The sequence below is a fragment of the Dioscorea cayenensis genome, chromosome 12 (genome assembly GCF_009730915.1).
Source record: "Dioscorea cayenensis subsp. rotundata cultivar TDr96_F1 chromosome 12, TDr96_F1_v2_PseudoChromosome.rev07_lg8_w22 25.fasta, whole genome shotgun sequence".
NCBI classification, from domain to species: domain Eukaryota; kingdom Viridiplantae; phylum Streptophyta; class Magnoliopsida; order Dioscoreales; family Dioscoreaceae; genus Dioscorea; species Dioscorea cayenensis.
This window is the reverse complement of record NC_052482.1, coordinates 21076431-21088588: the sequence shown is the minus strand read 5'-3', so window position 1 is coordinate 21088588 and position 12158 is coordinate 21076431. Positions and strand designations below refer to the sequence as shown.

Sequence of the window (12158 nt, the reverse complement as noted above, 5' to 3'; positions counted from 1 at the left end):
TAAAAGTAAAAGGAAAAAAATTTCAAATCTTTATGTCTAAGATCGGTGAAACTCTTTATTATTTTTTTGAATTTTTTTGTGGGGAGAATAATGTAGGCTTTTAATCCTCTTTATAAAGTTTACAGAGTTTCATATTTGTTTTTTTATGAATGTTGATGTTATATAAAAAAATCCATGGAGTAGATGAAACTTAATTTGGATCCGGATATCCGATATCCGATCCGATTTAAACCGAGATCCCGATTTTTTTAGTATCCGTTTAAACCGGGCTCGAAGCGGTCAGCTTTTTGCAATCCGAAAAACCCGGGATGACTGATCCGGTTTTAAAACCGGGTTGGGTACCCGGTTTTGCTCACCCCTACTCATGAGAGCTAAACGACTTACCTCTTAGCTATTGGGTGGTTGGTTAATTCATTTTGTTTTATTTTTTTAAAAAAAAATCGTCTAATGCTTTATATGTTCACAAGATACGTGTCATATGTACTCACACTCAACTGTTTTATCCGGCATTGATGTTAAAGAGGTACAAGACAGCTAACTGGGCAAGTATTTTGCAATTGCATTGATTAACACTCAAAAGTTCTAGGCATTCTTATCAGTAAGAAGTGTGGTGGGGCACGTGAGCATTTTGCACCACGTAATTGAAGATCTTTATGACCGAGTTCCCCTCATTCCTATTCTATATATGTTTAGGGTTTCGAGTCATTCTTCTTCACTCTTCATACTGTTGTCTGAGGTTTTCACTTTGTGTTGTTGAAACTCCAAAATGGCTCTCAAGTATCTATTTTCACTAACATCCTTTGTATATATTATTCAGACATGTGTGGTTGGTTATAAATATATATATATTTATGCGTGTCAAGCTAAGGTTTTGGTTGTGTTAATTGATTGCAGGGCTAATCTTTGCAGTGTCATGCATGCGCAGATGCTCCCTGGGAAGAGTTTAGGGTTTAATCGCTCTGCTTCACTGGTGATCATATCTTGATTAAGCCCTATATAAATAATTCTGTCTGTTTCTTATATTTTGTTGTAACTTTTTCTGCGTGTGTATGTGTATTATGAACTCGGAAGGCAAGATTATTACCGCAGTTGTAGCTCATTCATATTCTTGTTATGCAGATTTTCAGTAATCTGAGCTTCAGAAACAATGCGCCGACGTCCCTGCCCTGTTTATCTTTGAGGAAAGAAAAACAGCAATACTCCAATTATAACCACAATGTTATCCGCATGTCTGGACTCCGAGCTACAAAACTGAATGCTGCAGTCATCCCTTTAGAAGCTGCGGAAGTTAGATCAGAAGTACCTGTGGAAGTTGAGAAGCTTTACACAACAGTTGTCTCAGTGGAGACTCTTGTTGGCCCCAAAGGCGGCCTCGGAGAGGTCTGCCATATTGTGCTTGATCACGGTGGCAGTTTTAAGTTCAAGGAAGGCCAATATCTTTTAGTACATTTTCAATCGGTGGGGATCGAGCATGTTTAAGTGCATGCATTTTCACATTTTGTGATTTAATTTTTAGTGTTTTTCTCTACTAATTAAATATTATTCCTGCAGATCAAACGCTATTTCTCGATTGCATCATGTAGCCGTGGAGATACTTTTGATGACAAGACACTCAGTCTATGCGTTCGTCGTGCCGAACTGTTGCCAGACAGTGTCAGTAACTACCTCTGTAATGTTAAAGCTGGAGACACAGTTGAAATTTCAGGTTTGAAAATAAATTATTCTAAATTAACTTTATATTTAATTACAAGACTTTAATTGTTTTAAATTTAATTTGACGGAGATATATAATCTAAATATTATCAACGCCAACAATAAAAGCATTCAATTAATTCATGTGTGCGCTATATAGATTATGAAAGTGGTGCATGATGTGGGAACTTAATTTGTTAAAATTGTGTGTGTGTTTTTTTCTAACCAATATATTTGATTATGTCTTTGTCTCAAATCTTTCCCACTTTAAATTTTCACAACTCTTTTAATTACTTGTGACAAAATTGGTTAAATTTTGTCATGCGTTTTTATTACAGGTCCTTTCGGTGGACAAATGGTATTCACAGAAAGAAGGGAAATGAATTCTAAACATATTATGGTTGCATCAGCAACTGGTGTTGCTCCTTTCCGTAGCAACATCCAGCATATATTCTCATCTATACTTCTAGGAAATACTGACCATGTCTGGTTGATCTCCGGGGCTGACAACTATAACAGCCTTCTTTACGACAAGGAATTCACTCAAATCCAAAACAACCATATTAATCGCTTCAGGTACTTAAGAAAAAAAACTTATTAATACTCCTTTCAGTCCTATTTATGTGTTTTTAAGAAGATAATTTTTTATTTTTTTTAAATGTCGGTTTAAAACCTTGAAAAATTAAACGATTTTTTTTAAAAAATTAATTATTACTGTTTAATGTATTTTTTTTCACTTTCAAAGGGAGAAAATATTTTTTTAGGAAAAGTATAACACCATTTTGAGAGGGAGAGATAATTAAAAATAATAATTGAAATAAAGAAAGAAATTAATGGAATATTGATGGATTTTTAATAAGAATAATATTTGAAAAATTATATAATATGTTTATAAATTTGATATTATCATGTAATTGTAATTGATTTTTTTAATTCACAGACATGAGTGAAAACAACATATAAATAATACTAATTAATCATTTGCAAATATTAATGATGACTGAAATGCTGCAGATATCAGAGGGCCTTGAATAACTCTGTGGATGATAGCATCTACGGAAGCGGTGATGAAATTTTCAAACTTTTGGAAACTGGTGCATATATATATATATCTGGATCAAGTACCACACTACCTGGAATTAAGGCAACATTCGCCAAGATTGCTCAGGAGAGAGGTGTGGTTTGGGATGATATGCTAAGAGAGCTGCAGAACACTAATCACTGGCGTGTTGAAGTTTACTAGCTAGATAACTTCAATCCAATGGTTTTATGTTAAAATTGGTGGCAGTGACATTGATTATTATTAATGTCTTTTTATCTAATATCGTTTAAATAATAAATGCCATCTACATCAGCCTGATTTGTAAAGTCTTGTCATAATATTAATAACTTGGTATTAGGGGTGAGCAATAAAACATGATCTGATGATAGATTCAGTATCTAATTTTTAAATCCGAATTTTGTGGGTATCCCATCCGGATGTTTAGGATGAAAATCGGATAGGATCCGGGTGTAGAAAAGATAAAAAATGCGTATCCAAATCCAATCCGGTTTTTAATATATTTATATATATATATATATATATATATATATATTGATGAATTCAAATTTTGTTTGGACTAAAAGTAAAAAATCCAAATTTATAATCTAATCTTTTAAGAGTTATATATATATTAATAAATTAAATTTTACAAGGATTAAATAAAATCCAAATCCCTAAACTAATAGATTTAAGAGTCATATATGTATATATATATATATAATGAATTAAAATTTTAAAATTGTTAAAAGTAAAATCCCTTTAGAGTATATTATTTTTTCTTTTAATTCCTCTATTTTAGTCTTCATTGCCAGTGTCTTCTCTCTAGTTTCATGAGACGATTGATACTTTCGAAAATATTTGATTTTTATTATGTATTATTTAGAATTGATAAAACTTTTTATTATTTTTGTGATGCAGTGAATAATATAAGATTTTAATTTTTTTTAAAAATTATAAATTTGATATATTTGTTTGGCTGATAAGATGTAAATTTAAATCTGCATATCCCAATTTTACTCACTTCTAGCATATCAGGCTAATCATGAAGTGCAGCCGCAGTTTTTAATCAGTAGGGCAAAATGGTTAAAAAGAACCATTTATATTTCTTGATATTAAATAATTTTAAATAATAGATTAAAAAATAGAGAGTAGTATTTTTCCTTGTAGCTATTAAAAAGCACTATTTATATATATATTGACAAAAATATAAACACCCTACGTAAAAAAAAACCCAAAATCAATAAACCGCACAACCATGTATTTCATTGTCAGCGTTAAATAAATACAACATTATTAGCATATATTATTATGTTAGTATATAAGGATATATTAGCATAAATTATTATGTTAGTAGCTATATAAAAACCCCTTATGTGTATTATTTTTTTCTTAGAAGTGCTAATATGAAATCTCTAGCCTCTGTTTCTCTGTCTTTATGTCTCCGTCTCTTTATGTCTTCTTGGTATCAGAGCCAGGTTAATGGATTCTTCTCTTTGCTTGATTAAAGAAATCTTCCCTTTGATTTGTATTTGCTCCCGTTCGTTTGACTGGATCCTATCAATTCAGGGTTTTCTGTTTTTTTTTATTTCTATTGATTTGGGGATTTCATATTTGTGTCTTTTTCATCATGGCTAGTCGTAAGGATGATTCGCTTCAGTCGATTAGTGTTCAGTTGGATGATAAAAACTACAGATATTGGAGTTATGTTATGAAGAATTTTTTAATTGGAAAATCTATGTGGAGCTATGTTACAGGTGTGCAGGTTAAACCTACAGACGGCAAGGAAACCGATTATGCGGCCTTCGTTGACACTTGGGAGGCTGATAATTCGAAGATTATCACGTGGATCAACAATTCGGTTATCCACCCCATTAGTGTTCAATTGGCTAAGTACGAGACGGCAAAAGAGGTTTGGGATCATCTGGCTAGATTGTACACACAGTCTATTTTTGCCAAGCAATATCAGTTAGAGACAAATATTCGCGCACTTCAACATAATGATATGAGTATCAAAGAGTTCTATTCTCCCATGTCTAATCTCTGGGATCAATTGGCTCTTACTAAGTCTACAGCGCTACGAGGATTTGACCCGTATATTGCTCGCAGAGAAGAACAACGTCTGGTACAGTTTCTGATGGCCCTTCGGAATGATTTCGAGGGATTGTGTGGGACAATTCTACATCGTTCTCCTTTTCCATCTGTTGATTCCGTGGTTAATGAACTGCTAGCAGAAGAAATTCGTCTCAAGTCTAAGTTAGATAAGGGGTCTGTCACACCTACGACTCCATCTGTCTTTCCTGCCCCACACCAGTCTCCACCTGGCAACCAAAACAGAACATCTACTAAAGTCTCTCAGGATGAATGTGCTTTCTGCAAGCAGAAGGGTCATTGGAAGGCTCAGTGTCCAAAACTGCTGAGTAAAGGCAAACTTCAACAACAATAACAACAACCACCGCAACAACAACACCCGCCGCAGATTGCTCCATGGACGCATCATCCACCTTTGTCCAACAATGCAGTTATTGCCCCCTCTTTGGATCCCTATATGGTTGAGCAGTTTTAGCAATACCTTGCTTCTCAGCCTTATGCCATATCGGTCTTCTCACAAAAAGATTTGTCTTTATGTGGTATCTCAGGTGCATCCTCTTCGTTATGGATCTTGGATTCAGGAGCTTCTCATCATATGTCTCATGATATTGATTCCTTTGTGTCTGTTAATTCTGCCCCATCTTTGTCTGTCATGACTGCCAATAGTACCTCAATGCAATTAGCCGGCGTTGGTGATGTCCGCACATCCTGTTTATCTCTCTTAGATGTATGCCATATTCCTAGTCTAACTTTAAATCTCGCATCTGTTGGTCAATTATGTGATTCTGGTCTCTTAGTTCTTTTTACTTCTACCAATTGTTGTGTTCAGGACCCGCGCTCTCAGACGGTGATTAGGACAGGCCGTAGGGACATATTGGATGAGCTCAAAGTATCAGATGTTGCTGCCTCAAGTGTGGATTTGTCATCTTTTCGTTTGAGTCGTACATCCTCTGATTTCTATCTTTGGCATTCTCGTTTGGGTCATGTTTTCGCGTCTCGTTTAAAGTTTTTAGCTTCTACTGGAGCTTTAGGTCATTTGGGCAGTCATGATATTTCTGATTGTAGTGGTTGTAAATTGGCTAAATTTTTAGCCTTGCCTTTTTATCAAAGTATTTCTCTTTTCCTTGCACCGTTTGATCTTGTGCATTCTGATGTATGGGGACCCTCTTCGGTACTCACCAAAGGGGGTTCTAGATATTATGTTTCGTTTATTGATGATTTCACTCATTATACTTGGGTTTATTTTATGAAACGTAGGTATGATTTTCTTACCATATTTAGTAACTTTCGAGCCCTTGTGAAGACCCAACACTCATCTGTCATTAAATGCTTTCGCTGTGATTTGGGGGGAGGGTGAATACACTTCTAACGAATTTTCTCAACTACTTTGTTCTGATGGGACTTTCCACCAAACCTCGTGTACAGACACTCCTCAACAAAACGGTGTTGCCGAAAAGAGATATCGCCATCTGGTCAAAACAACTCGTTCATTCTTGTTGCCAACCTAGGTTCCTAGTGTGTTTTGGGGGGAAGCGGTCCTTACCGCTACTCATGTGATCAACAGAATTCCAATCTCTTATAATTCAGGTTTGTCTCCTTTTGAGAAGTTGTATGGTCATTCACCTAATTATTACTCATTGCATGTCTTTGGTTATACTTGTTTTGTTCTACGACCTCATGTTGAGCGTAGTAAATTGTCTCCTCGATCAGCTTTGTGTGTCTTTTTGGGTTATGGTGTTGGTCAAAAGGGCTATCGTTGTTTTGATCCAGTTAGTCAAAAATTGTATGTCTCGCGTCATGTTGTGTTTTTAGAGCAAATACCCTTCTTTTCGGTTCCTGCTAGTTCACATCATCTGACACAATCAGATCTTGTTCGTATTGATCCCTTCGATACCGACCCCATTGAAGCTCTGTCTGATACTTTGGTTCATGAGACATCCACCTCTCATATCCCTGCTCCTACGACCACCCAGTTACCAGATAAGATTGCGGATAATCCTACTCTACGTCAGTCCACTCGTATCCGTAAGTCCACTAAACTACCTGACTTTGAGTATTCATCCTATTCTGTCTCTTTTGCTTCTTTTGTTGCATCTATTCATCATCTTTCTGAGCCTTCATCCTACAGAGAGGTAGTTCGTGATCCTCTTTGGCAGACTGCTATGGATGAGGATCTTACTGCTCTACACCAGACTCATACATTGGATTTGGTTCTACTACCGCCCAGAAAACATGCCATTGGTTCTCGTTGGGTGTACAAGATTAAAACCAAATCCGACGGATCCATTGAACGGTACGAGGCCCGACTTGTTGCTGAAGGCTACTCCCAAGATTATGGCATGGACTATGAAGAAACTTTTGCTCATGTTGCTAAAATGATGACTATTCATACTCTGATTGTTGTTGCTTCCATTTACCGATGGAGAATATCTCAGATGGATGTCAAGAATGTTTTTTAAATGGTGATCTTCATGAAGAAGTTTATATGACGCCTCCTCCTGGTGTTGCACATCAGTTAGGTGAAGTTTGCAGGCTTTGTAAAGCTCTTTACAGTCTCAAACAAGCACCATGTGCCTGATTTGAGGAGTTTTCCACTGTGATCACTTCGCTTGGCTTTCTTCCTAGTCACCATGATTCGGCGTTATTTGTCAAGTGTACAATAGCAAGTCGTATTATATTATCCTTGTATGTTGATGACATGATTAATATTGGTGATGATTGTGATGGAATTAGCTCTTTGAAGTCTGAATTGGCATGTTGCTTTGCTATGAAAGACCTGGGTATGCTACGTTATTTTTTGGGAATTGAGGTTACCTATTCTTCGAAAGCCAATATTTTATCTCAATCAAAGTATATAGCTGATATGTTTGAGCGTGCTCGACTCACTGATAGCTGGACCATTGATACTCCCATTGAGACTAATGCTAGATACTCTCGGTCGGATGGTACTCCTTTGGCAGATTCCAGTCTTTATTGTACTGTTGTTGGCAGCTTGCTTTATCTTACTGTGACTCGCCCTAACATTGCGCATGATGTTCAAGTGGTTAGTCAGTTTATCACTGCCCCTACTACAGTTCATTGGGCTGTCATGCTTCGTATTCTCAGGTATCTTCGGGGCACTCAATTTCAGAGCCTCTTGTTTCCTTCTATGTCATTGTTAGAGCTGTGTGCTTACTCTGATGCTGATTGGGCTAGTGATCCTACGGATCGCAAGTCGACTTCTGGATTTTGTATTTTTCTCGGTGACTCACTTATTTCGTGGAAGAGCAAGAAACAAGATGTCATCTCTTGATCTTCTATAGAAGCTAAGTATCGTGCCATGGCCTCGACTACCTATGAAATTGTTTGGCTACGCTGGTTGCTTGCTGATAAGGGTACTCTCTTTGTCACCCTACTCCGCTATATTGTGATAATCAGAGTGCTATTCAGATTGCAAGTAATTCAGTTTTTCATGAGCGCACCAAGCATATCGAGATTGATTGTCATATCACTCGCCATCATCTACAGATTGGCACCATCACATTGCCATTTGTTCTTTCTTCTCTCCACATTGCTGATATTTCTACAAAATCACACTCCGCTGTATTCTTTTTTCTTAGAAATGCTAATATGAAATCCCTAGTCTCTGTTTCTCTGTCTTCATGCCTCTGTCTCTTTATGTCTTCATGGTATCAGAGCCAGGTTAATGGATTCTTCTCTTTGCTTGATTGAAGAAATCTTCCCTCTGGTTTGTCTTTGCTCATGTTCATTTGACTGGATCCTGTCAATTCAGGGTTTTTTGTTTTATACTAACATAATAATATATGCTAATAAACATAAGAACCCAAGTGTTGTGTGGGTTTGATGACTATTTCTTTATGGCACAACCATCGTAAGTAATTATATATAAAAATTATTTATATTATTTTATTTTTGATTTTTTTTAGTTTCATAACCATGTAATCAATTGGAGGTTGAAATCCTTGATTTATTGTCCTGTGAAATCAAATTAAAATTGAGTGATCAAATTGATACAAATTAAAGTTCGGTGATCAAAGTGAAAATGAACTAAAGTTATTGACCTAGTAAAAAATTTACTCAAAACCCCACATACCCCACATACTACTTTTCAGCCTTTTTTCTTTTTAGATTTAATAATGAATTAATGTTAGTTGGATTAAAAAGTATAATTTTTTTTTAAAAAAAAACTTTTGGGAATATATACTGAAATTTGATAGCAAAGTTAGTTGTATTTAGGTAATAGGATATATTATTATTTTTTCTAATTTAAAATATTACTTCTTCCGTTTCAGTGTCCACTTGTTCTATATTTTATGTTACTTGTTGACACTTCACATACTTAATTTAAATACTAATTTTTAAATTTAATTTTATCAATATATTTAAATGTATTATTCTACACCATTATTTTGCTTACGTTTTGCTTGAAAATTTAAATGGATATTTAAAATGAGATTGAGTGTGAATTTGAGGGGTATATATTATATATAAAAGAACCCAGCTCGGGACATGGGACGATTTTTTGTCTGGCCTAGCCTGAAACCCGCCAAATAAATCCCGCGTGATTAGTTGACCATGGAGTAGGGATGGGCATGGGGCAAGGATCCCCGTCCTCGTGGGGCGGGGAGTGGGGGCATCCTCCTCCCCGATTCCCCAACCGGGGCGGGGATGGGGAATCCCCGCCCGAGATAGGGGAGTGAGTGGGGAGATACTCCCCGTCCCCACCCCGACCCGTGCCCATCCCTACCAAGGAGTGTGGTCTGGTCTGCATTGTAGTTGATCCAGGTACGGGTTGAGTTTTCTCAACTGATGACCCAGCGGGTCATTCTGTTTCATCCAGTTGGGATGGGCTCTGTCAAATAGGTGGGTTAACTCTTTATATATATATATTCTCTAAAAAAATTTCACTAACATGGGTTTTAAAACCCAAGACCCCTTGCACGTGTAAAGAAGCTCTAACCAACTGAGCCATAAATTTTTGTGATGAAAATATTACCAAACATTATTTACTTCCATTATTAGTATTATTCAAAATCAATAAAATTTATACCAAATTATTTATATAGAAAGATATTATAATACAAGTCAAAATAATTTCAATGGTGTGCAATAGTCTAAATGTTAATTTCAAACCATAATCCTTTCTACAATATTTTTATGCATTTTTTTAATGAAATGTTTAAAATCTTGTGTATTTTTAAACATATTATTAACTTAAAATTATAATATTCTCTAATGTATTTAGTAAGAAAGAATTAATTTAAATTTTGTTAAATTAATAAAACACTTTTTAGTCCAACAAAATTTTTAAAAAAATCTTTTAATTATAAATTTTTATAAATCTTCTGGTTAACAATATATTTTAATGAAAGAAAATTAAATTATAATAAAAATAGTCATTGTGACATAATATTAAACAACGGTATAATAAACATTATAATTTTATTTTTAAAATTTATTATATATATATTTAATTTTTTTATAGAGAAATAAATTTCGTATAAAAAACAATTTCTTCAATTTCTACAATCTCATGGTTCCTTTTAATCAAATCTATGATTTTTAAAGTGATTTAATTTAATCTTACATTTACTAATATTAGATTTTGAAAACATTATCAAAACATTTAATAATAAAAATTTAATAAAAATAAATTAATAATAATAAAAGTTTTTAATTATTGCAATTTATTTGAAATTATTTTAAACATTTTTAAAATTTTTAAAATTTATATTTGATTTTCAAAATAAGTAAATAAATAATGGTGGCCAATATGAATTGAACTCAAGACCTCACCACCGTTATTGATCGGGCCGGTTACAGGTTAGCCTGCGGGTTGAACCCAATGGGTCTGATTAACCGGTTCATGCCTTTCTTTACCCTCAACAAGGTAGTAAAATATCACGAGCAATATCAATAAAGTTATAGGAAGTCTTGTAGCGCTCTGTCTTTGTCTGAGTCTGTGTTTCGTGGTGCAAAACAAAATTAGGAAGCAGGGACCAATTATGTAACGACCAATGACAACCCAATATATTACATGAAGGCAAAATGTAATTATTTGAATTTAATTTCATTTAAAATTTTATATCATGAGACCTACGTTTACATATTTCGATTAATTTATACTTGCCAAGAAAACCCATGCGTGGCAGTTGGATGGATGGCAAAGTGGACCCTATGACGTGGGAGTGCATAATGGGGACATTATTGGCACGAGGTGTCATGTGTCCATGAATGCATGCATTCTCCATCAATTGTCTTATGTTGAAATCTCTCACATGTTCAATTGCAAGAGAATGTCACGTGAAGGGTGGGGCATATGATTAATTATGAGCATTTCGCACCACATAAATTGATGATTTTTGTGACTGGGTTGCCCTTATTAATTATCTTCAAGTTATATGTTCAGGGTTTTGCTTTCCTTTCCTTTTCTTTTCCTTTCTTTTCATAGATATATATGATCATAGAGTGTACATATAACTATATTGTATTAATTGCTCTTGCCAAATGAGATGTTGAGGGATCAATTCTTTTTCACAACATTGATCAAAGTTAATAACTTTTTTATCTTATTAAAAAAAAATCATTTACAATATTTTTAAATTACTAGAAATTATTAAAATGTAGTGCCATCTGGTCAGATTCTGTCATTCACAATGACCATTAATTACAGTGAGTAAAAATACAATAAATTATTAATTGCAGATAATCGCCCATTGCAGTGAGTTTATAATGCAATAAATTATTTTTTAAAAATAAATCTTAATCTAAAGGATATAAATCATATTAAAATTCAAGTATACGTAAAATATAGTTTTAAAATAATAAAAATTATTAAAAATTTAAATATAGAAATCTAATTTTCTAAAATAAAAAAAAAACCAACATAACATAACATTATGTGTGTGAGACCCATAATCAAACGTGTGTGAGAAATTAACCTCCTGAGTCCTGACTTGCTAACAGGATCATGACTTTTTGCCCTGGAGTCTTAGTGTATATATATACATGGTCATTCACACTATATTAGTAAGTACCAGGGGTTAAATTCCACTTGGGGACGAGGACGCGTGATACATTTCTGACAGTTGTCTTGTCTACTAAATCAAATAAAAAAACATCCTAAGCATCACTCAATGTCACAGTTATTAAAAAAAAAAAAACCGTGTTGGTAGCTCTTGTGACTGACACATCATCAGTCGGTCACTCATGCATGAACACATATTCTGCTAAATGAAAAACAAATATATTATTTGAATTTAATTTCATCTAAAAGCTGATTATATGATGAGACGAACCACGCCTACCTAGGTTTTCATAGTTCAATTCACCGAGT

General features: G+C 34.4%; 1 protein-coding gene across 2 annotated transcripts in view; it reads left to right on the top strand.

Annotated features, from left to right (window-relative positions):
• The first annotated feature begins 643 nt into the window (after window positions 1-643).
• LOC120273729 (ferredoxin--NADP reductase, root isozyme, chloroplastic-like) overlaps window positions 644-12158 on the top strand; it is a 55144-nt gene continuing 43629 nt past the window's right edge. The window contains exons 1-6 of one of the 2 annotated variants that reach the window (XM_039280433.1): window positions 644-777; window positions 895-970; window positions 1120-1458; window positions 1552-1705; window positions 2031-2268; window positions 2707-3136. In XM_039280433.1, the coding sequence (XP_039136367.1) occupies window positions 767-777; window positions 895-970; window positions 1120-1458; window positions 1552-1705; window positions 2031-2268; window positions 2707-2935 (1047 nt within the window). In that variant the 5' untranslated portion in view covers window positions 644-766 and the 3' untranslated portion in view covers window positions 2936-3136. Of the gene's footprint in view, window positions 778-894; window positions 971-1119; window positions 1459-1551; window positions 1706-2030; window positions 2269-2706; window positions 3137-12158 lie in introns of those variants that run through there. The other variant, XM_039280434.1, reaches the window with a different exon arrangement.